At 42.7% G+C, this 25,742-nt stretch overlaps 2 protein-coding genes across 11 annotated transcripts in view; one reads left to right on the top strand and one right to left on the bottom strand.

Moving 5' to 3' along the window:
- RALGAPA1 (Ral GTPase activating protein catalytic subunit alpha 1) overlaps positions 1–2,224 on the bottom strand; it is a 122,685-nt gene extending 120,461 nt beyond the window's left edge. For 3 of the 10 annotated variants that reach the window (XM_081857408.1, XM_081857411.1, XM_081857409.1), the window contains exon 1: positions 1,771–2,216. In XM_081857408.1, coding sequence (XP_081713534.1) covers positions 1,771–1,876 — 106 coding nt within the window. In that variant the 5' untranslated portion in view covers positions 1,877–2,216. Of the gene's footprint in view, positions 1–1,770 lie in introns of all 10 variants that reach the window. The other 7 variants (XM_081857402.1, XM_081857405.1, XM_081857404.1 and 4 more) reach the window with 5 other exon arrangements.
- A 5,944-nt stretch (positions 2,225–8,168) lies between these two features.
- The window catches only part of BRMS1L (BRMS1 like transcriptional repressor), a 30,011-nt gene continuing 12,437 nt past the window's right edge, over positions 8,169–25,742 (top strand). Inside the window, exons 1-4 of the mRNA XM_081865281.1 lie at positions 8,169–8,483; positions 14,707–14,797; positions 22,176–22,303; positions 23,177–23,256. Of these exons, the coding sequence (XP_081721407.1) occupies positions 8,348–8,483; positions 14,707–14,797; positions 22,176–22,303; positions 23,177–23,256 (435 nt within the window). The 5' untranslated portion in view covers positions 8,169–8,347. The remainder of the gene's footprint in view (positions 8,484–14,706; positions 14,798–22,175; positions 22,304–23,176; positions 23,257–25,742) is intronic.

Below are 25,742 nucleotides of genomic sequence, written 5' to 3'. Positions count from 1 at the left end.
CCTGCCCAGAAACCTATGTCCCCACCGTGGAAGGACATATGGATCCAGAATTGGCCTCCACAGTCACTTACGGACTCACTGTTAAGACCGTGTTCATGGAAGACAATCTTATAGCTACAAGTGATCACCAAAGAAGATGATGATTCTGGATTGTTTTATATGATGTTCTAATGTGTTGCAAACCACTTTGAGCTTTTTTAAAAATCTATATAGAGAGGTATAGAAATGAAAATAATCAATAAATGCATAAATTACAATACTGAATACTAGCAGGGTTCTCTCCATTAGATACCCTAACACACACACACTTGTGTATCACCAGCTGCTGATTCTGTTAATTGTAAGCTGATATACAGGCTTGCATATGAAAGCTTCAGGATACAATCCAACTCTCATTTTCCTGGGAGTAAGGCCCAATGGTTAAAGTGTGACTTAGGTTTGAGTAAACATGCATAGGACTACAACTCTGAAGAAGACTCAAGTAATTTGAAACATTTTTGATTCTGCATTTTATCATACACTTGTCATAAAGTACTCATCTTAAATAAGCTGACACCTGCAAAGCCAACAGAATGAAAACTCATCATGAAAACATGTGGAATAATGCACTTCAATCAAGCATGAGTGAGTAACAAGTTTGTAGAAAAAAAGCAGTCAGATCCAATGCTATCAAACCCTTGGGCTTACACAGTCAAAACAAGTATCTGAGTTCCTGCCTCAGGGATTAGTTAATTAAGATTAGCTAATTTATGCTGCCCCTTCCCACACCACAATACTAGAACTCTATAATATGTTATGTTTATTTTAATGAATGTCACCAACCAAAGACAGCAATCTCAATACATATTTTCATCAAAATGGACCACAAATAGAAACAAGTAATGAATCTCTGTATCAGAGCCCATCCAAATGTTCACTTCCTGCAACTTTTCATAGTCTTAGGCAGGTGCTGGAATGCACTAGTAGAAAAGCAGGAAGCTTCCTGGGGCAGATTTGCCCGAATACACTCTTGAGCTGAAGACAAGATCCCAAACTGCATAGGTAGAACAATTTGTGTCCCTAACTTTCAGCTTTGTGTTCTCAGAGACTGCACAGCCTGAAGTAAGTACTACTCTGGGCAGTAAGCATAAGAAGACAAGAAACCCTATACCAGATTCCACAAAGTTAAGGCATTCTAGACATGCCCAAACACAAACTCAAAGCACAGGGCTGAAAACCATCCCAACTGCACCTATGAAAGCAGCATATTTATCCAGCAGTCAACAACCCCCAAAACATTATCGCAACACAGGGTGCAAAACAGGTTGCCTCATCTTAATATATGCAAGGCAAGTCAGGCATGGGTGTGTGTGTAAATAGCATGAGCGTGTGTAAAAACAGGCAGCTGGTGGATATTTTCATCACTCTCCAGGTATTCCTCGCCTGTCATTTCCCACAGTGCCATCAGGTTGTCATGCCAACAAATGAGTTGGGATGGAGCTTCTCCTCACCTCTCGCCAAAAACGCAGCTGCTCCCCAACCTCAAAGCACCCCAAGCACCGTCCAGCCTCTCTTTCCCACCCGCCTCTAGCAAAGATAAGGCAGGGAGGGGAGAGGAGGAGGAGGAGAAAGCTCTCGGGACGGCCTCCCCCCTCGCTCGGGCACCAGCCCAGCAAGGGCTTCTTCTCCAACCCGGCCTCTTTCCTTGCAACCAAGGTCCCCCCCTCCCCGCCCCCCTCCAGACCCTCAGCAGCTAGCAGGGCCTCGGGGCCCCCGCCTCCCCTTCCTCACCGATAACGACGCGCAAGTGCTTGAGGCGGGTGAGCGGGTCCTTGCGGGTGTCCAGCACCTTCTGCGTGGATTTCCGCACATCGCCGTGAGGCTTCTTGGAGAACATCCCGCCTGCGGGGCCCCCGGGGCGGGCAGCCGCGCTGTTGTCCTGGCCGACGCCCTCCCCGTACAGTCGACGCCGCCGGGACCCCCCGGCGAAACCTGAGGTGCGCTGCGGCCTCCGGATCCGCGCCCCCGGTCAGCGCAGCCTACATAGCAGGCGGCGGCGCCCCGAGGCTCCGAAGGGGCGGGTGCGGCCGGCGCACTCGAAGCTCTCGGGCGCGCGGGGTTGGTGAAGGGAGGGTTGGCGGCGGCTGTGGCGAGGTAGGCAGGGCTGGCTTAGGGCTTCTCGCTCCGCAGCACCGCGTTACTCCTCCTCCTCCTCCTCCTCCTCCCTCCTCCCTTACTCTCCGAGCACTGCCCCCCCCCCAACGTTTCACGACAGCCGTCAGGTGCGAATTCCAGGCTTCCCATGGCAACCGCCTTCGCTCTGACGTCATAGCCGGGGGACTCAAAGGGAAGGCGGTTCTTCCAGCGTCGCCTTCGTTTACGTGCTGGGGGAGCCTTGATCAGTGGGGTCTCGTGAGGGCAGAGGAGGAGAGTGGCGTGGTTTATTGGCGCTCGGACGTCGAGGCTGCGACCACCTGCAGCCGAGAGTCTTGTGGCACCCTGAAAGCTTGACGAACTTCCTATGGCGTGATCTGCAATACATTTGTTGGTCTTTTGGGTGCCGCCAAGCCCCTTTGCAGTTCTTACTACTACTCACGTGGGGGGAGAAGATTCATGGGAGTAAGCCACTTTGGGCTCATTAGAATTTACTCCCGAGTAAGCATGCTTAGTTAGATTTGTACTCTAAAGAAGCAAAGGGTGGTGCCTGTCCGGTGAGGAAATCAGTTTTGCTACTTTAGGTGTTCTGTACATTGCTTTTAGAAAAAAAATTTCTGGCAGAAGCTAGAGCTATAAAATCTAGGGATTCAGAAATATAAAAATTCTTAAGCTAAACAACTGAAAGGAAAAGTTTGGAACCCTCTTGGCTGTGATTGTTTTAAGAAGAGGCCGCAAATCTGCATGCAGTTTATCTGCTGAGTATAGTGGCCCTTCTATAGTTGGCTCTTATGGCTCAATGCTTGAAATCATGTTCATTGTCAGGACTTGGAAGAACTTCTGCACTATGTTCATGCACTTTTAATTAATTTAAATTAAGTGTTTTATATGTCCATTCACTTTGAATTGGTATTTTATTCTGAAAGGGGACAAGCCCTCTTTTCCACTTGCACATTTTCCGGTCACTGATACATTATAGGATTGTGCAAGAATGTAATTACCTATCCTAGAGGTCAGTCCCCACTATGAAAAAAAACCCTTTCCTTCAGCTATATATATCTGGCTGAGTTCACTTGCACAGCTAGCAAAACAGAAGGAAGGAAAAACAAACAATTTCAGTGTTTAATTTAAGCTCAGGTGTGCAAGTATCAATCCCTAGAATCAATCTCAGAGGTAAGGTCATTTGTCTCCCATTTCACACATTCAGTGTAGCATTCTGTCTGCAAGCAAAGTTGCAAAAGAAGTGCCATTCTCATACCACTGAAACATTTCTACACAGGAGCAGCCTGTCCTCTGGGAACTTGTCCCACATAATTTAGCATCAGTGCTGCTATTCAGCAGTTTACATAGTCTCTTCAGGAGAACAAAGAAGGGCATTAAAGTAAGAAACTTGAAAATAGAAGGAGTATTTCCATCTTTCCTAACTGCTCCAGTTTTGTCTCCTGACTCCCCATAAAAGTGCACATACTGACCTATCCCCAGTTGCCACACTCTGAATCTGTCATATGAAAGCCACTCCCATGCACATAATTTATTGTAGATTAGTTTTTTCCACATTGCTTTGAGTACTTGTAGTGTGGGGTGGGGGTGGGGGTTTAAACATTTATACCAACCATTAGTACTCAAGGTGGATTGCAAACAATCTAAACACATCAAAACATATGAAAAGAATATAATATGCTTCATACTCTTCTCGTGGCATTGTCTTTCAGGTATTTTAGGGCACAGTAGGTAGAGATGTGAATCGGCAGTGGCGTCTGCAATACCAGAAGGTGCCATTGGAGTAGATCGTGAAATGAGTTAAAAAGAATAGTATCAAACAGTTGTGCCTACACCTGGACATCTTAACCTGTCCAGTGGCATCACACTTAACATTAACTCCTCCTCCCTTGACCTAACAGTGTAGACTTAGTAGGCAAAACAAAAAACTACAGCCAGTGAAGTTTGGGTAGTGGTAGTAAAATCCTACTTGGCCAGATGTAGCCAGTTAAACTTGCACTACAATCAGGACAGGTGAATGGGTACTGGAGCAAACTTAAGGGACAAATACTCCCTGCACAAATTCAGGGAGAGAGCAGGGGTTCTCATCAGCTTTCATTGGATGCATGCAATGTGTGTGTCCATCCATTCACTTTTAGTTGCAAGGGGATAAGGAAACAGAATCATAGAATGAAATTAATTAGCAACTTTATATTTTTCAGGATTGTGAATTATTGACTTACTATAAAAATAACACCTTCCCTTTCCTTGTAGTTATGCTTTACCAAAAGTTAGAATGTCACATGCATTGCCTTGTTTTCATATAGACTTGGTGCACCAATAACAAAGGGTGTGTTTTGTATTCATATTAGCTTTAGTTTTTATCTTAGGTTATCCTGTGCTGCATTTGAGCTCCAATGAAAACAAATATTGTAATAAACTAGTTAGTCTCTAAAGCACCACTTCTTGTGGTTACAGATTAACATACCTGGAATTTAGATTAACAGGCACCAGATATGTACATTTGTTTTCTGGCCCGTACCTTTCCCTCTTTGTACGTGACCTCCTGCCTGTTCTGTTCACCTTCACTGCTTTATACTCAGTTATCCTTTATTCTCAGTTACTATCTGTAGCGCTTTGCTTCATTTTGCCCCTAAATTACCTTTTCATATCAAATACTGCCTGAATGTTCTCTAAACACTCACTCCCCCACAATAGTATTTTTGAATGCAATAGAGAACTAACTTTCATATTGTCCTCATCAATACAAGAGATACTCATGTAGTGTGAATCTAAGTATATTTACTTGTAAGAAAGTCTTACTGTCTTCAGAGGTTTTTCTTTTATTCTTACTTAAATGTGCAGAGGATTACTGCTTCATTTTTCATTGTCTGCAAACCAACATAATCTGTACTCAAGTTTTAAAAATCTGTTTACCCCACAGCTATAGGTCAACATTGGGCTCCTTGGACAAATTTATTTTTCTATTTTTTCATTGTTTTTCTTTGGGATGGACTCTTATATGTTTCTGTACTTAATATTCAGGGAAAGCGAGACATTCTGTATTTGATGCTTAATCCTTACATACTTTGAACTCTCTTGGAATTTTGTGATAGGCTTTGTGCAGGTTCCCATACTTAGTGGTAAAAACAGAGAAAAATTAGTGTGCCTTTTGTCCGCTGCATAATGTTGCACAAATATCAAATTCAGTTTCTCTTACAACCTCTTCTTCTTCCCTTTCCTGGTTCAACATCTCCAGCATTGTTGTAAAATATTATACATTATCATCATTAAAACTTTCTGTTGTATTTGTGGTTTTGTGCATATATCTACACAAATGCCAACTCTGGCAGTTGGGATCAATACTTAATTGCTGAAAGTGTTGTGAGGGTTCTGGCCTGAACACTGCACTTTTTGTACATTAGCAAAAATATAAATTGTTTAATTTTTTAACCTTTAATTTTCCTCTCCGTTCACTTGTACTCTTTTATGGGTGTCAGAATTTTTTCCCCACACAATGGGATTATACCTTACAGGCATTAAGAAGTTAAAAGAACCATAGAATTATAGAGTTGGAAGGGACCCCAAGGCCCCTGCAATGCAGGATTCTCAACTAGCTCATACATGGCAGGTGGCCATCCAACCTCTGCTTAAAAACCTCCAATGAAGGAGAGTCCACAGCCTCCCAACAGAGTCTGTTCCACTGTCAAACAGCTTACTGTCAGATAGTTCTTCGTGATGTTTAGTTGGAATCTCCTTTCTATTGCTTCAGGTTCTAGCCTGGAGAAAACAAGCTTGCTCCATCCTCCATGTGGAAACCCTTGAGATATTTGAAAGTAGCTTTCATATATCCTCTCAGTCTCCCCTTTACCAGTCTAAACATACCCAGTTCCCTCCACCAGTCCTCACAAGGCTTGGTTTCCAGACCCTTTCTCATCTGTGCACACATTCCAGATTGTTTGCAGCATGTACTTTTAGATTAGCTTGCAATCAAATGACATGTTGAAATAGAAGTAAAAAATGTTCAAGAAAGCATATCACACAATAACTATTTCATCGTACATAAAGGCAGCTTTAAAGATTGAGGCAAAAGACTATAATTAATATCTTACAGTTAAGTATGAAATTGTTTATTAACAAAAATATGTTTGTCACTAAAATTGGCTTTCTGGAGCATTTGAAGAGTCATTATTTGAAGAGTTTTCATTATTCTGATTAATTTGGAATCATTTACAACTTTGGCAATCTTGTCACTCACCCTTGATTCACTATCATATATAAATTAAATGGTACAGTTCAAGTGCAGACCCTACTGCCCGTTTTTGTGAAAAATATATTGTCTTGACCTTGCTTCCTTTTGTTTAGCCAGTTTTCAATCCACAGGAGAACTCACCTTTTGCCTCTACTGTTTCAAGATACAAACTTAATGATTCTAACTTTCATTTTACTTGCCACTATTTTGAGGATAGCTATAAAATAAGCTGGCCTGTCATGTGCTTGCTATTGCTCTCTGAGCTTCTATGAACACATTAGCAGGGTGGGGACATGGTGGGGTTCCTTACTGTTCTACGACATCTGAGCCCAGAAATTCCTGGATGAGAAGGCACTACACAGTTGTTGCAGAACAAAATTAGGAGGAAGATAAATCCTTAAATTGTTGACTAGTGAAGGTTGGCTGAATCATGAATTGCTTTTCAGACATCGGCTCCTTCCCAAACACTGCTTTCACTCATTGCTATCACTCATTTGGCACAAAACTTTTTGTGGCAGGAGGTCCTCTTCCATTTGGACCCCATGGGAACTATGCTGGTCTCTGAAGCTAAGAACTGTTTCCAAACAAGGCTCCCTAGTGCGACCAAAAGGGTTTCTTCAAACAACAGACAACAAAATGGCAAATGAGATTAGGGTCACATTCATACCATACATTTAAAGAACGTTTTAAGAACATTGCTTCCCCCTGAGCATCTTGGGAATTGATAAGGGTTCTGAGAATTCTATTTGTGATGGGTAAAGTTTAGTTCACAAGATACTTTGGGGGAAGCTATGTCTGTTAAACAGTTCTTCTAGAAAAATGGTGCCTGTACTTACCATGAATTTGTTACAGGAAGTGCCACACTTTTAAACCAGTGCTTTTCTCCTTTAAAAAAGTGCTGGTACTGCATACCCTTGAGTACCCCCAGAAAAAAACACTGCTGTGAAAAGTGCTATAAAGGTGCTTTAAATGTATGATGTGAATGTGACCTCAGTGAAAGTAAATTTTTGGCATGATAGCCTAACTTCACATATAGCAATTGAACAGGTGAAAATAGACTTGCAAATGTAGCGGACTGATCAGCTGAAGCATTAAAGATTATGCAACAACAATGAAGGCAAACTCCATGTTTATTTCACAGTTCGTCTTCAGAGTGGATTGAAAATCAAGCACCCCACCTTGCAATGCCTTTATAAAAAAATTCAGCACAGTAGTTCTCCCCAGCTCATTTTATCCTTGGAAGCAAAGTACTTTAGACTGAGAGATAGGGTAGCGAAGTGGGAATTTGAAGCCCGATCCCTAAACCAGGCTGGCTCTCGCTCTAAAAGGGACCCTTGGTCCGATCCAGCAAAAGAACCTTTCTTACATTCTAAAAGAGTGCCATCCTGCGCAACAGCGGCGAGGAATTTGAGGCCCTCCAGATGTCGTTGGGACTCCAACTCCCATCAGCCCCAGCAAGCATGGCCAATGTCCAAGGATAGTGGGAGCTGTAGTCCGGGCAGCATCTGGGCGCCCACAAATTCCCCGTGCCTGCTGCTGCTGCCTCCATGTACGGTTTTACGGGTCTGGCTCCTCAATAAACCCTTTCATAAATCTTTCCACCATCTTCATCATTTGTTGCGGCTCTTTTGGCAGGCCGCCCACTGAGGGGCGGGCGGGCGGTTAGGGGGAGTGAAGCCTTCCTTCCGAGAGACTACATGTCCCGAGATCCTCCGCGCCGCAGCGAAGCTCCGCCACGCGCCGCTCCGGCTCCGCCGCCCGCCCCGCCGCCCACCCGCGCGCCACGCCCGTCGGCGGGTCGTCGGCCAATGAGCGGCGGCGCGGAGCGTGAGGCTGTGCGGGGCTAAGGTGGATGGCGGGGTTTCTCTGAGGCGGAGCTTCGGCGCGTCGGGGAGGCAGGCGGGCGGCCAGCCGAGGGCTGTTGTCCCCCGGTCCCAAGGAGCCAGCGACGCCGAGCGCCTGCGGGCTGGGCTGGGCGGCGCAATGCCGGTCCACTCGCGGGAGAAGAAGGAGAACAACCACGACGAGATGGAGGTGGACTACGGGGAGAACGAGGGCAGCAGCTCCGAGGAGGAGGAGTCCGAGAGCTCGTCCGTGTCCGAGGAGGGTGACAGCTCAGGTGAAGCCGGCGAGGCAGCGGGGCGCCCTCTCTCTCCTGCCCACTCGGGCTGGGCCGGGGGGTGGGAAAAGGTGGACCTAGCCCCGCCCCCTGCCCCGCCCGCCCCGCCCCCTTCTCCCGCCCGGTGCTTCCCCCATGCACCCCCTTGGCTGTGGGGCGGAGGGCAGGGCAGCTCGCCCTAGGTGTCGCCCGGGGTAACAATAGGCAGGCAAGATGCTTGCTTTCGGCCAGGGCTGCAAAACCCCGTGCATGCTGGCAGGGGAGTAGGGCCCGTGGAACTCAGTGGAAATCCTTTCCGAGCAGACCTGCGTAGCATCCCTCTTGCTTGCCCGCGCCTTCCGGAGGCAACCCCCCCCCCAAAAAAAAGAAACAGGGCTCTTAGTGGTATTCAGCAGGGATGCCTGCTCCCCTCCCCCTTTCTGTAAACCAATAAAGTTGCAGGAGCCACCTGCCCTCTCTTGCATTTGGCAAGCCACTACACACCCACATCCACCCACACATACTTCTTCATCTGTCCCCCCCCCCTTCAAGTTGCAACCCTGATTAAAAAAAAAAAAAAAGATGCAGGTGTGGATGGATGAGTGAGGAGATGGCTCCAGAGTAGATTAAGATATATTAGCTTCCAAGAAGGAGGCTATTTATTGATAGATAGAGGAGACGGATAAGACTGATCTGAGAAGGGGAAGAGAAGAGGCATATGAGGCTAGGCAGAGGCAAGGAAATGACTGGACAAACATATATGGTCAGAAATGATTCAGAGTAATGGAAGGGAAAAACAGAATGGAGTGTCTGGGCTCAGATGTGTGGGCAGACTGATGAAGAAAGTAGAGAAAAATCTTAATGCCTTCAGGCATCTTCTCCATTTATACAGTTTGATTCTATTTCTGCCTACTCAGAATTGGCTCCTTTTGAGTTTAAGGTCTTACTCCCAGGTCAGGGAAATCAAGATCATATTTTTACTGCTTCCTGTGTTACAACAGGCAAGCATACAGAGAAGAGCCAAACTCAAGCCAGACCTAGCACAGATCTGCTGTACCCAATCTTTAAAGGGAAATTGCATGTATGTATATTCTCCCATGCAGGTTTCCTACATTGTGCGTGTAGGACAGACTGGAGGAGAGAGGGAAACTGAAGTGAGAGCATCTCAACCTGTAGCTATAATTATTTGCACACTAAAATCTGGGAATATGGATTGTCTACGCATGCACACACACAGTTCGGCATACAATGAGTTTCAGTGAAGAGGTACAGCTGGAGCTCTCCAACATCTGTAGAGTCATAGAGAACACAAGGGAATTCTATGAATAACTAAGGTCCCTGGGAAGGAAGCACAAAGTAGTTTGATCTGACTGGCTAGATTGAGATTGAATTTGAGGGGGGGACCTGAAGGGAATGGGAGAAGATAAAATTCTTTACATTTTTGCAAACAGTATTTGGAGAGAAGCATGGGAAGGGAATGCTGCAAAAGAAGGCATAGAAAGTGAGAATGAAACTCTCTATAGCGCAGGTACAGTTGCTATACCAGGAATCTGAGTGCAAGACAGAGTTGCAATTATTTTAGCATGGCTCACAAAATTATGCCCCTCACAAGTCTTGGAGGAGAGATTTGCAAAGTCTCTCAAAAGCACTTGTTTCTCCTTTTCATTCTTGGCATAACTGTTATAGTGCCATAAAAATCTCTTACCTACCCTCATTTCTTTTCTTCACTGAACTATACTAATAGTGCATTTTCTCCATTTTATGTGCACATCCTCCAACACTTATCCCAACATTACAAAAGCAACAGAGGAAGTAAGTTTCTTTCCCTTCATTTGAGGAGTGAATTGCTTGGCAGAGCAATTAAGCCAACCATAAAAATGGTGTTTGATGAACACTATCCTGGCAGAACTGGAGATCTGCCTAGTCATTTTCAGAGAGGCAGACGTTTTCATCAGTTGCAGCAAAACCAATAGTCTTGTAGCATCTTAAAAACAACAGTAAATTTATTAAGACATAAGCTCTCATGGACCAGAGTCCACTTTATCAGATGCGTTTATTTTTATTAACTGTTGTTACCAAACAGTTGTTTAGTTTCTGTGGCCAGACACCTCTCTTGGATAAACTGCTCTTGAGCCAGTAGTGGCCATGTGCTAGTAGCTCTACTCTAGGCTCATGACCCATGGAAATCTTGCTGGAACCCAGAAAAAATATAATTTATTTTATTTATTTCACCAATTTATGTGCCACTTAATTAGAATTGTCTTGAAGTGGTGTACAAGTAAATCAACACAGAAAAGCTAAACATCAGTTAAAGTCATAAAATGAGAGCATTTGCCTGTGAACATGTAATATGCTTTATTACAAAGACGACAGGCTGTTTTGCTCTTTTCTCTCACCAACCCCCTCCAATATATGGAGCATTAAAACACTAAACCTTGTGCTCGTCCGTCTTCTTTCAAATACTTTAAAAAAAAAACATTTAATGGTAACATGCATTCTGTAAACCAACTGATCTTGTGAGTTCAGTCTTGGTCAGGTTCGAAAACACAGTATTACGGTAAGAACCTCTAGGTATTTTTAAGGGGAAAAACTCTTTCTGGAACAGTACTATATGTGTACATTATTTTAAACTCAAATAGTGAAGTGAAGGACATGAGGCAGGAGTTGATAATGCAGGTGAGCTGCGCACAGGTGAGCTGCAAGCAAGCTGCCAGCCAGCTCTGTGGAGGCTCCTTTTATTGACATAATATGCAAACCCAGGCAGATACATTTTGGGCTGTGACCTTTACACATCTTCCGGTCCCGATATCGTGGGGTGGTACAAAGTTATTTTGGCACCTGTTTCCACCGCGTCATTTTCCTCTTGCACAATGTATGACAAAAGAGACAAAGATTACAGACAGGACACTGCAGACTACTGAGACCACAAAAGGTTAGACAGAGGGCGAGATGTTCAGACAGCTGTGGCTTTATCTGTGAGGGGGAGTGTGCTCCTCACCCCAAGGTCACGCGTGCAGGCAGCTGAGGCTGCCTGCGGGTGGGGAGTGTGCTCCGCACCCAGCGATCATCCCTACAAAATAGAAGTTGCATTAAGCTTTTAAAATAAACTGAATGTGAATCAGGATTTCTTGCTGGAGTAAGCCGAGTGTTAACACTGTGCAGTGTGCAAGAAAGAGGCTGGATGAAGTGCTGGCACAGCACAATCTCCTTATCCTGTAGTTTGGCAGTTGCATTCAGGTCTAGGCTTGCAGGCTTCCCAGAGGCATTTGGTTGGCCCCTGTGACAACAGGATGCTGGGTTAGATGGGCCCTTGGCCTGATCCAGCAGGGCTCTTTTTATGTTCTGACATGAGGATTTCACACTTCGAAATATTTGACTTTGTAGTATTAATCTTTCTAACTTGGAATCCAAATATTTTTTGGGGGGGCAAACCCTAGGAAAAAGGGAACTATGTTTCCCAGGAGACTTTCCATCAGACAACTCCCCAGTGCTGTTCACTATTTTAATAGTGGCTATTATTCATCCTCACTTTTTGAAGACGTATTGTATAGTATCAGTAAAAAACAACAACACAGCGGGGATTATGCCAAGTTTCTTCTGAACCACACAGAGTGGATCCAGTGGATTTAGGTAGCAAGCCTACCTAGAAAAGCACTAAATAATTGGCAGCCAGACTTTTGGGGCAAGTATGCCACATGTTGAGGAAAATGCATTTATACACCACCAAGGAGCTCAAGGAGGTTCTCCACCTCTCCATATTATCCTCACAACAATCCTGTGAGGCAGGTTAGGCCGAGAGACAGCTACTGGCCCAAGGTTACTCAGTAAACTTCATGCTATGTGGAAATTCGAACCCTGGTCTCCCAGGTCCTAGTCCGACACACTAGGACACATGTGCCCTGCAGACTACATGCAGCTCCTTGCTCCTTGGTGCCTAGGTACACCAGAAAGCCTGTTTGCCTGTGCTATTTCCAGTGCAGTGCTATAGGTTGCAACCCATTGATCAAACCTTCACATTTCAGACTCGTAATACGTTGAAGTGTCAAGCACTTAAGCTACTTACTTGGATGAGCAAATTCTAACCTGGGTTTCTGTCTGGGGTGGGGGAAGTCTCATGTCCAAAGCCATTCTTTTTAGGCCTCTTCAATATTTCACGGAGCACTTTTGTCACTTGTGCTTTCAGTGGAGTGTGGTAAATAAATCCCAACTAGTATGTGCTGTTCTCCCCCCCTCAATTGTTTTTTGATTGGATGGGACTTCTGGAAGCACCAAATCTGTTTTTGAAATGACAAAGCAAGTAGCATGGTGGCAGAGGTAAGCTTCATTTCAGAAATCACGAGGAGATTCTTGGCACAGATTTTATTCATTGCTGGTATAGGTAAAAGTAAAGGACCCCTGGACAGTTAAGTCTAGTCAAAGACAACTATGCGGTTGTGGCGCTCATCTCGCTTTCAGGCTGAGGGAGCCGGCGTTTGTCCACAGATAGCTTTCCGGGTCATATGGCCAGCATGACTAAACCGCTTCTGGTGCAACGGAACACTGTGATGGAAACCAGAGCACATGGAAACAACATTTACCTTCCTGCCACAGCAGTAACTATTTATCTACTTGCACTGGCATCCTTTCAAAGTGCTAGGTTGGCAGGAGCTGGGACCGAGCAACAAGAGCTCACCCCGTCACGGGGATTCGAACCGCCAACCTTCTGATTGGCAAGCCCAAGATGCTCTGGTTTAGACCACAGCACCACCTGCTAGTATCTTGCTTCTGAATTAGACAAACAGTTAAGCTTTTGTTCATTTTTCTCATCCCAAGAATAATGTCAACAGATAACTGTTAACAGACATGCGTTGATTCTTAGGAATGTATCTGTACCACTTAGTACACAACAGACTTTCTCATGCTATAATTTATACTGCTGTTGGTCATTGTTTGTCAGCCCAGAATTGACTCTGCAAACTCATAAACAAAATCCTGGAGGATTGTTATTGTAAAATATTCCAAAAGAGCCGGTGCACTGTGGTGTCAAAAGGAGCAACATGTCAACAGGAGGTTGTCTCTAGTTCACTTAGAATCATAGAATCATAGAGTTGGAAGAGACCACAAGGGCCATCGAGTCCAACCCCCTGCCAAGCAGGAAACTTCCTCAATGTACTCTCACTGTCCAAAGACATCATAGCCTTAGCCTTCCATGTGCAATATGGAAATAACACTGATAGGTTGGGATGCAGTTAAGAGGATTATTAAAATATGTACACTTTTATGAAGCAGCTGTAATGCTTAAAGCTGCTACTTAAATTAGGAAGTATCACTTCTCTGATTTGTCAAGTAAGCGTTGTGTATTCCCCTGAAATAATTGAAGTACAGAAAGTCATAAATCTGTTATTAGATTTTCTATCTGATTTAGGCCTCCATAATAAAGCACAGAACAATAAAGCAAAATAAAATGTTAGTATAAAACCTTAGAAACTTAAAAGACCTGAGCAAATAAAAAGGATAAGAAAAAGAGAATAAGGGTTGTGTCAGGTGCAACTTTCACAGGAGCAAATTTCAGAAATAGGCAGCCACAATAGAATAGGCTCTTTCCTGTCATGGACATTTACTTTCCATCTTGTGGAAAAACCATTACCCAGTAACTACCAGTCCTTGGGTCCATATATTTAGCTTTCAAGAAGATGATCTTGATTAGCATCCTAACATGTAGACAGAGAATGCAACAGATTCCCCCCCCCCCTTATTTTTAATTCTGCAGTGCATGCCATCCACATGTTCATGAAACACATTAATATTAAAAGAGATGAGTTTAAATTGCCTTGATATAAAACCAGTACCACATCTCCTGGTGATACTGCAAGGGTACTTGCCGTATAGTGAAGAGCTCCAAAAGGGCCTTTCCAAGTCCAAAGTCAGTGAATGAGCGGTAGAATGACGTGCAATTCAGTGTAAACAGGTGTAAAGGGATGCATGTTGGGGCAAAAAATAAATAAATCTCAATTTCACATGCCCGCTCAAGTGAGTCTGAACTAGTGATGGATGATCCAGTTTGGTTATATTCCAAGATGAATTGTGCAGCAGGGAAAAAATAAAGATGGCCAAGCATTAATTCCTCTTAAAACTTCATCCTTTGGAATATTAACTTTTTGTGTGTTTTTTTTTAATGAACTGTTTGAGTATAAATTCTATAAAATAGACTGGAGGAAAACCAGTTGCTGTTGTGTATTTTTAAAGTGAATAATTCTGTTCTCAGAAATGGACGATGAGGACTGTGAAAGAAGAAGAATGGAGTGTTTGGATGAGATGTCCAATCTTGAAAAACAATTTACAGACCTCAAAGACCAGTAAGTAAACTACAGATTTGAATTTGCTTTGGATTCTAGTCCTCTCACCATCCTGGGTTAGCTTTGTATTTGGTAAAGCAAGGGAAGGCATAAAATATATTGGGATCTACTGGTACAAATTTGGGTGAATTGCAGTAGATTCACAGGGTTCTCTGATGGGATTGTGACAGTAGCTACAATGGAAAGGCTGAAGTGTAGGATGCTTGGGAGAAGGCATGAGTAGGCTTTATGGGTAAAAGAATTGTGAGCTCAGATGTGCTATCAAAACAAATCCCTGGGCTGAGACCTCTTCCTTAATTCTCAGTATGTATTTCCCCACCCCTGCCGCCATTCTGCACCTGTCTCTAGTTGATGGATTATGGGTTGTAGTAAAACTAAAAGGTAAGTGGAGCACAGGAAGCTGCTGTATGTGGAATCAGACCATCAAAACATCTGCCTCTGTCTGCACTGGCTGGATGTGGCGCCTCAAGGTTTCAAATGAGGGTCTTTCCAAGCCCAATCTGGAATTGCCAGGGATTGAACTGATTGTCTTTTGCATGCAAAGCATACAGTGGTACCTCGGGTTACATACGCTTCAGGTTACATACGCTTCAGGTTACACACTCCACTAAGCCAGAAATAGTGCTTCAGGTTAAGAACTTTGCTTCAGGATAAGAACAGAAATTGGGCTCCGGCAGCGCGGGAGCAGCAGGAGGCCCCATTAGCTAAAGTGGTGCTTCAGGTTAAGAACAGTTTCAGGTTAAGTACGGACCTCCGGAACGAATTAAGTACGTAACCAGAGGTACCACTGTATGTTCTGCTAATGGACTACAGACCTTCTCCAAGCCTGAAGTCTGCCTATCCCTGATCCAAAGGTTTGTGGAGCAATCATGATTGTTTATGCTGAAAGATTAATGTATGCTGGTGAAATTTTGGGAAGTTTCTAGATATTTATTGTATTTTACATGGTTGTGATCTGTGTTGGGACCTCCTTGTGAGGGACAGATAATCAATACAATGATGCGTAGAGATTTCCAATGTAGTTACCATGGAATTTTATATTGCTGTACATCTGAAATGGAAGAATTCACCCTTGTCTTCCTAGACCTTATATGCAAAGGGAGAAGCAACTTTTGCCCTCTGCTAGGGTGGGACATTCTAAAAGGCCATCCTAATTGTGATGGCATAGCCACCTGCATTTTATGCCCATGCCTCCTCCCATTCAAGCAGAAAGTGGGGAAATGGGGTCTTCTCTATGCAGTCGTACCTTGGTTCTCTAACAGAATCCGTTCGACTTCTGAAAATGTTCGAAAACCAAGGTGCAGCTTCTGATTAGCTGCAGGAGCTTCCTGCACTCAGTCAGAAGCTGCATAAGCCGTGTCGGAAGTTCAGATTCCAAAGAACATTTGCAAACTGGAACACTCACTTCCAGGTTTGCGGTGTTCGGGATCCCAAACATTTGAGTTGCAAGGCATTCGAGAACCAAGGTACAAGGATCTGTTGACTATTTGCAGTATGGTAGCGGTGCAGAGAGCTTGCTGGGGAGATCATGCATTAAAAAGAAAGGGACTCAAAAATAACTTAAACAAGGTTTTAATTACAAAAACAAAAACTCCTTATACACTAAATACATTAACAACAAACCAGACCCAACCACCAACCCAACCCCCAGGGTAATGGGAGAGCTAGGTGCTGCTCCTTATATACTACATGCAAATGCTGACACACCTTAATCAATGCAACTCAGCAGCACCTGCTATGTTTCACAGCTGTAAAGCTGGGTCTCGTTATCTTGCTCTGGCCCCTTAAAGACATACACATTAAATGTAAAGGTTCATCATTGTTCCACCTAAAGAAACCATTCAACATTTCCCCTGCGGTTCATCATTGTGGAACAAAAACATAAAGCATACTTTGTACATGTTTTTCATGTGTAACCTTTGGAAGTGCTTTTGTAAAAATGTCCGCAATTTGATTATCACCTGGGACATATTCAAATACAATCATTTCGTCAGCAATTAATTTCTTTACAAACTGCAAACGTAATCTCAAGACTCTAGTGCGCTGCGTATTGGTTTCTGAACATAGGATAGCAAGTCCACTCTGGGAATCAAGGTAAACTTTTACTGGTAGTGTTACCTGCATCTGCAGGTCTGCAAATACTTGCAGATACCATTCCACATCACGAGTGGCCTGAATGCGTGCACATAATTCACTCTCTGTTGTGGAGAGACAAATAATGGTTTGTGTCTGGGACTTCCATTCAAATGGACAACCGTTATAACAAAACACCATACCAGACACACCCCTGCAATTATTTTGTTCCACTGCATGAGATGCATCGCAGAAAATTTCAAAACCTTTGTCAATACTTGATGTAAACTGCAACCTATAATGTTTGGTATGTTTAAGGTAAATTACCACTCTCTTAAGAGCAGAGAAACATTGTGTAGTAGGCTTTTCCACAAATTTTGCCAGAAGGTGAAAAGCATAAGTTATATCTGGTCTTGAGATTCTTTGAATGAAATTTAGCTTGCCTATGGCAGAACGATACAAAGTTTTGTTAGGGAATGGCTTATCTTCACCCGTAAAGGTGAAACCACACACCATAGGCGTTTCCTTCCCATTTGCATTTTCTAAATGTAGCATTTCAACAAGATCATCAATTTTTGCAGTTTGATGAACCAGAAAAGATCCATTTTTGCCTTTCTCAATTTGCATGGATAAGTAATTTTTAGCTATGCCTAATTCCACCACATCAAATTTCTTCTGTAACTGTGAAACTACCTATTCATATTCCTGTTTAGTTTTTGTAGAAATTAACACGTCATCTACATACACACATATCTTTGTTACAGAGTTTGCCCTTTCCTTTATAAACACACAGTTGTCTGCCTTTCCTTGTGAAAAACCAATATCCAGCAATTCTTTTGCTAAAGTTTGGTGCCAATTCCTTCCACTTTGGTGCAGACCATAAAGGGATTTATTTAATTTGCATACCAAACCTTCAGCAGCGTCTATGCCTTCAGGAACACGCATAAAAATTTGTTCTTTTAAATCTGCAAACAAATATGCAGTTTTTATATCTAGGTGATAAACAGAATGTCCACGTTGTGATGCATCTTTTAACAAAAGCTTAACTGTTTCATATTTTACACTTGGTGAATAACACAAATCATAATCTTCGCCTGGAATTTGTCGAAAACCCCTAGCAACTAATCTTGCTTTGTACCTTACAACTTCATTTTTGTCATTCATTTTAACTCTATAAACCCATTTTGAATCAATAAGTCTCATATCTGGGGTTTGTGGTACAAGAGACCAAGTGTTATGCTCTTTTACAGAAGCTATCTCAGAGTTCATAGCTTTATACCAATTTGCAGCTTGGTGCTTAGGTAAATTCTGAACGTCACTGTAGCTTTTTGGCTCAAAAACCACCTTATTGGCATACACAGTATTAAAATGTTCATCTGCAAATTGTTGTGGCATCTGCCTCTTTCTATCTGAACGTCTTAGTCCAGAAGGAGAGTCAGACTCCTCAGACTTAATGGGACTAAGTAAATTACAAGTTTCAGGTTGTAAATCATCACTGTCAGATTGAAGAGATGCCTGTAGGCTAAGCTCACGGTCAGAAAAATCAAGAGAATTTAACCTCCCCTTGGGTGCCTGTGACTTTAAATCATCAAACAAATTATCAGATTCAACAGGCTTTTTGTCTTTTTCCATTAATTCAGAAGCACCATTTCCTGCAGCTGCTGCTTCTTCCTCTTCTTCCTCAGTACTATCTATACCATCAGTATCTTGGAAAACAGCAACTCCATTCCAATTTACAGTTTGTATCATGCTTCTGGTAATATGAAATTTGCCAGTTGCTGGTATGTAAATTCTGTACGCCCCCTGCTGGTATCCCATGAATTTTCCCTGAACACTACGCTCACCCAATTTCTGCTTAGCGGGATAATGCATAATTACATCTGAACCCCAAATGCGTAGGTATTTCAGATTAGGGCGTTTTTTAAACAGCTTCTCATAGGGGGTGACATCTAAACCAGAATGATAACTGCGATTTCTGACATAACAAAACGCATTAAGCGCTTCAGCCCAAAAGTCTTTGGGCAGATTAGCATCGTGCAGATACGTTTTAACCCCTGCCTGCAGGTCACGCTGCACAACTTCAACAAGCCCATTTTGCCAGGGACTTCGGGGGCAAGATTACTCATGAGTAGTCCCCTGCGCTTCCAGGAATTTCTCAAAATCCTCAGAAACAAATTCCCCGCCCCGGTCAGAAAACAGGTTCTTAATTGGTTTGTTAAAGTGCGTTTTTACCCAGTTGCAAAAAACTTTGTACTTCTCAAATGCTTGTGACTTTTCAGCTATTGCATAAGTCCAACAATATCTTCTACTATACTGGTCTATGAGGGTGAGCCAGTACTTTGAACCTCCTAATGATGGTGGGAGTGGCCCAACTAAGTCACAATGTACACGCTCAAATGGCTCAGTTACTTTCCTATCTGAGCACCTACCCTTGCGTGCAACCTTAATCTTATTCTTGCAACAGGATAAACATTGCATAAAGAATTTACATGGTTTTAAGTTGAGGCCATTAACAATATTCTTTGTCTTAATTACATCAGCAAAATTCAGGTGTCCCAGAATTCTGTGCGCCTCATGGACACACCCAGAATGTGGCCTTACATTCCTCAACCCCTGGCTTGACTGTGCTGCTCTGCAGTTTATAGGCAATTGGGAGTAGGTGCGAAAATACAGTCTATATAAACCATCAGATTCCCGGGCATACAATAGACGTTTGTTCCCATCGAAAAACTCACACATTGACTTAAGAAACGCACAGTTATGCCTTGATGAGCAAAACACCTTACTGACAATAAATTGTCCACTGACGGGCAGTAAATGCAGTTCGCTATTGTTATGTTTAAAGAGTCAAGTTTAACAGTACCCCTGCCAAGCGACTGCAAGACTTGTGAATTGGCTAAATGTACATTACCAATTTCCTCTTCGAAAGAAATAAACAAGCTTCGATCATTGCAAACGTGCTGAGATGCTCCTGAGTCGATAATAAAAGACTTCCACTTGGCATCTTTAATTCTTTTACGATCTGTTGTCCGAGCATGAAAAGCTCGCGGCTCATTTCTGTCTTTACGGTGCGATGTTGGCTGCTGAGATGACAACTGTGACTGATGAGCAGAAACAGGCTTGGGGGTACTTTGCTTTCTTTTGGCTCTGCAGTCCTTTGCAAAATGTCCTTGCTTATTGCAGAACCAACAACGCTTTGCAGCTTTAAATGCAGTCGCATCACCACAAGTTTGCATATGGCGTTCCTCATTCTTTCTGGAAATAGGACTGCTTCTGGCACAAGCCTCCCTTCTATCCAACTCGCCCATTAATCTTGCCGTCACCCCTTCCACAGTTAATTGTGCTGGTGGGACGGCAGATATCTGGCTAGCTATACCATCAAAGTCCTCATTAAGGGAACAAAGAATGATAAAAACATACTGAATATCAGGTATGTCCATGTCCCTTCGAATTAATTCGCTGCGTATTGCCTCCAGACGTCTCAAGTGTGCTGCCAAATCACCACCAGGCTGCAACTTCGTCTGGTACAGCTGCTTGAAAAACGTCAATGCAGACGCTGACTCTTTTCTAACATGCACTGCTGCAAGACTGTCCCACATTTCTTTGGCAGTTTTCTTATTCCTTATATAGACTACTTGCTGGTCGCTGACTGCCAAATTAATTATCGCCCTGGCTTTTGCATCTCCTTTCGACCAAGCATTAGTTACAGGGTCAGGAGGGTCTTCAGTTACATAGGTCCATACTTCCCTAGAGGTCAAAAGCGCCTCCACCCGAAAAGACCATAAACTATAGTTCTCATCTGTTAGCTGTGGGAAGACCAGAGCCTTCTCAGCTTCAGGAACCCGGTCAACCATTCTGGAAATCTTCCAGACCCACAAAAACTACACTAACAGGAGAAGGAGTTTTCAAACCTTTCTCAGAGTCCAAAAATATGCAGTCATCCACTCAGCAGCTGGGCCCATAACCAAAGATGTTGACTATTTGCAGTATGGTAGCGGTGCAGAGAGCTTGCTGGGGAGATCATGCATTAAAAAGAAAGGGACTCAAAAATAACTTAAACAAGGTTTTAATTACAAAAACTCCTTATACACTAAATACATTAACAACAAACCAGACCCAACCACCAACCCAACCCCCAGGGTAATGGGAGAGCTAGGTGCTGCTCCTTATATACTACATGCAAATGCTGACACACCTTAATCAATGCAACTCAGCAGCACCTGCTATGTTTCACAGCTGTAAAGCTGGGTCTCGTTATCTTGCTCTGGCCCTTGCTCTGGCCCCTTAAAGACATACACATTAGGTGGAACAATGATGAACCTTTACATTTAAAGAAACCATTCAACAGGATCATGCTGTAGAAGTGAACCAACTTCCCCACCCCTCGCCTTACATAGCTACAATCCACTACACTTTAAGCGGTTTTTACCAGGCTTGACTCCAACTCTGGAAGTGATATGGGCAGTAACAAAACTCTAGGTAGCAATGGATGCTACAAGGTGAAAGTGTGTGCATGCTTCATTTCACTCTCCTGCACATTCTGCTTCAAATAAAGGCCAGACTGGTCCTGTTTTGTATTTGAATGTGGCAGCTCTAGGTGCATGGCTGCCCTGTAAACTGCAAATCAGGAAACATGGTTTTACTTTCTGGTGCAGAGTGTGAAATTCTTTGGGTTGCTGAAATGGAAGTATTTGGTAGCACCATAGTGAGGACTCTTGAAACGTTCAGTTACTGTGAAACAACACTCACTTGTGCTAAACCAGTTTAAGCCATAATAAGTCCTTAGTCCAACCTCATTAAAGAAAAATTACTTCATTGTGTTTTATCTACAGCTGCTGTGCTGTTTTTACTGAGTTATTAATATTGTTAGCTTCCCTGAGAGCAGGATATGCATTTCAACATTTTAAAAAATAGCATGTTCTGCATGTTTCCCAGACTAAGACTTGAAATAAATACTGTAAATATCTAGTTAGCAAAGAGTTCCAATTCATATAGCTGTATGTATGTGTTGGGTACTAGGAGACAGTCTTAAATGGATGTCTGATCTTCATCTGTGCGGGCTAAAATCAGGAAGCATAATGTAAAGATCCAGCACTGTATAAGCATTGTGTAAGTGATAATTTTTCTGTACAGTTTATTATTTTTTTAAGTCCTCTGAATTTCTGCAAGGTTGGCAGGTTCAATGGGTTTTCTAGGTTCTGGCCATTGTTGGCTGTGGAAAATGTATTCTTAGTAATGTTAATATACAGTATTCTCTACACTACTTTAATGCAATGCACTCCATCTTTCATCTGCATTTTTTAAGACTTTACAAAGAGAGATTAAGCCAAGTGGATGCAAAACTGCAGGAGGTCATTGCGGGAAAGGCACCAGAGTACTTGGAACCGCTGGCAGCTCTGCAAGAAAACATGCAAATCCGAACAAAAGTGGCAGGTAAGTGTGCAAAGGGGTTGTTTTTGACTCAGCTAGGTACTTCTTGTTAGTAGAAGTAAAATACCAACAAAAACATTTAAATCTGCTCCTTTTTAACTACACCGTGCTCTTCGGCACTTCTGTCTTCGTTGGTGAAAAATTCAAGGAGGGCATCGTATAAGAATACCCAGAGTAGATGAAATCAAACTCTCATCTCATCTGCTTGGCCTCCAAGGCATTCTCTTATTTACTGTGTTTTTAGCAAGGCAGAGTTAGGCTCTCCTCTCTTCCTCCCACCCCTTTTCCCGCTAGCATAGGAAGCAAACAATAGCAAAGCCTGGATACATGAGGGGAGCACTTTAGCTGCTTTCCCATACACTTCTATGCCCACGTCCAAGATAGAAAGTGGGCAGTTAATATCTCATCAAGCTTTTACCACATTTAACATTGAAGAATCAAGAGGAGCAGAGGAGCAAACGGGCTGCACTCAGAGCTAGGAAAAAGACAGGACAAGCAGCTTTATTTCTAGCCTGTTTTCCTGGTATCACAGCCCTGATGTGTTTTGGGAAATGTGAAAAGGGCACATGAGGGGACATTTTGTTTGTGTTTACTGGGCACAGGATGGGCAGTGGAGCAAAGAGAGCCTTGTCCTTGGGTTGAATGGGCTGAACTGAAAAGGGGCCTTTTACTGATGGGGAATTTAGAATTCACTTGTGGAGAATTCATGAGGGCCAGGCATGATTGGGATTTCACCGCTGTTTAAAATGCCCCATTCCTTAGGGTTTGGTAAGTTGCAGCTTATGGGGAAATGCACTGGTAGGTTAAATGAGGCCTGTAGGCCCTATTTTGCCTTTCCCACAGAAGGTTTAAACAAAAAAAAATGTTTGTTTGTAGGTATCTACAGAGAGCTCTGTTTAGAGTCCGTGAAAAACAAATATGAATGTGAAATCCAAGCTTCCCGCCAGCACTGTGAGGTACCGTTCATAGCTGAAGAGAGTTTTCATTTGTCTGTAACTGTTGGGGCTTGCTTCTGGAGAAACATGCACACAATCAGGTTGTGCAGCTGACAAGTTATTTTTGAACGTAGAATATTACAGCATTTTCATCCACAGAAAAGAGAACAATGATTTTAATTACTGGGCTTTCTTGAAAATCATGTTGAAGCTCTTGGTAGCATGTCTAATCAGCCGTGTAAAATCTTAATCTCAAAAGGAAACCAGCGTGCCACCTGAGGGGTACACTGGGAACACAAAATGAAGCAAATTACTTCAGCTAAGTTATGTATGTTTCAAGTTTGCATAAACAAGTGGTTGCTAGGTCAGGTCACTGCCATGTGATTTGTTTCAGTTCTGCGATGCTACCTGAACCACATTTTTGACTGCATCTCTTGTGTGTGGTGTCATTTTCAAAGAACTTTTCTGTGATATGTGGCGTATTTCTGCTGCCTGGAGGGGAAACCAAGAACTCAGACGTTGATTTGATTCAGAAGAAGGTTCATGCAGTACTAAAAATCATTGAGAGGCACTGAAAATCTTTGAATGAGCTCTGGGTGGGATGATTCAATTCAGGCTCACAGTTCTGTAGTTTCTGGCTTTCCCCCTGAAAAACATAGGCATACTAACTGGTTACTGTAATAATCAAAACATTAGTTTGCAGTGAAGAAGAGACTTTATTCTACATTGAGACTTCATTCTACATTGAGAGCATGATCACAAAAACGTTGGTCATGTAGCTCTGTAGATCCATATATGCCTAAAAGCACCAGCTGTAATTGTTAAAGGCTCTTCCTGTAAACAGTTAAAAACACTAAGGCCTGATTCAAGCAAAATTAACAGGATTAAAAATTCCACTGGGTCAACATTAAAGCCTTGCATGAACCTTGCAGCTCTTTGGATCCTGGCTGCATTGCTTTCCAGAAGTACCAGGTGCTATATAGCGCACCTGGACAATACAGTGTTTCTTTGTGAGACAAAAATTAATGCCCTGCTTTTTCATAGTTTCCCACAATAAGAAATGCAATAATCACTTCCTTTTAATAGCAAACTCAGATGGTGAGTGTCAACAGAAATGGAACCAAGAGGGAAGTATGAGTGTGCTTATGGAAACCCTGAGGATGGTGGAGATAATTACACAAACACTCTGAAGGGCCAAAACAGTACAGTGAGGACTGAGAATGCTGAATGCCACTTGGGAAGAACAAGGGGTGTGGCAACAGATGACTAATAAAAGTGCCCTCCTTCAGCCCTTGTATTCCAGAGGATGTGCTGTGTGGCTGGGACTCTCAAAAGCAACACTCTTGTTAGAGGTGGTGATGCGCTGCGGCATTTTGTTGCATGTTCCACTTGCAAGTAATGCACTTGTACATGGTTTCCCAATAGTATGTGGAAGGTCAAACACAATAGTTCTGATCCAGAACTAGTCCTGTGCAGCTAATTTAATGAAATACCTTGTGGCCTTTGGTAGGAATTCCCATCTCTCTCTCTCTGTGTGTGTATATACATATACATATACATATACATATACATATACATATACATATACATATACATATACATATACATATACATGTATATATGCACACACACACACACACACACCCACACACACACACCCTATCAACTGGTTCAAAGAGGCTTGTATGACAGAAATGTGTCCATATCCATTGTTTGCATGGAAGCTTGTTTCTGCATCAAGATATCCTAGGATGGACTGGTGTTTCCAAAGTGCTAAGGTGTTGTACCAGTTTCTTCTTCTCTATTTTATTCTCACAACAACCCTTTGAGGTAGGTTAGGCTGAGAGACAGTGACTGGTCAAAGGACACGTTATTGTTCTTATCCTTAAAATTTGTATACTTCCCTATACTCATAGGTCTTGGGGCATTTCACAGCACAAAGTTACAATATACAAAGCACAAAATACATAATAAAAATAATCAAAACAATTAACAATACTAATGTATGCATAACAATACTAATGTATAAACAATACACTCCCCAGCAAAAGCCCCTAAACGATACCCCAACTCAAATACAAATCCAAAAATCCAAATTAACATATAACATTTAACAACAATTTAAAACAATGCCCCCCCCCTAAAACAGTACCCACCCAAGTTAAAATCCCATTCCTGTTAAAACAATAACTGGGTGTAGTGGTGGGTGGGATTGGCAAAGTTTTTTGCCCCCTTTTTATTTTTATTTTTCACTGAAGATGAATGAGCAGAAGTTAAATGCACATAATTGTGAGTTACCTGAATAAGTGTAGACGTTGCATGTTTTAAATTCAGAATTCAGTTTAAAGTTTAAACCATATTGTTCCCAACTTTTTTTTTTTGGAGAAATAAATCAAAATATCTGTTTTTAATTTGCATAATCCACCCTGAGTTCCCTCAGAATGATCAGAATCCAAAGATCTAGTTCATGCTGAAGGGTTTGATTGCACCATTTGATTTTGAATATA

This window comes from Podarcis erhardii, assembly GCF_964252035.2.
Source record: "Podarcis erhardii genome assembly, chromosome: 1".
NCBI classification, from domain to species: Eukaryota; Metazoa; Chordata; class Lepidosauria; order Squamata; family Lacertidae; genus Podarcis; species Podarcis erhardii.
The sequence above is the reverse complement of the archived record's forward strand: the minus strand, read 5'-3'. Positions and strand labels throughout refer to the sequence as shown.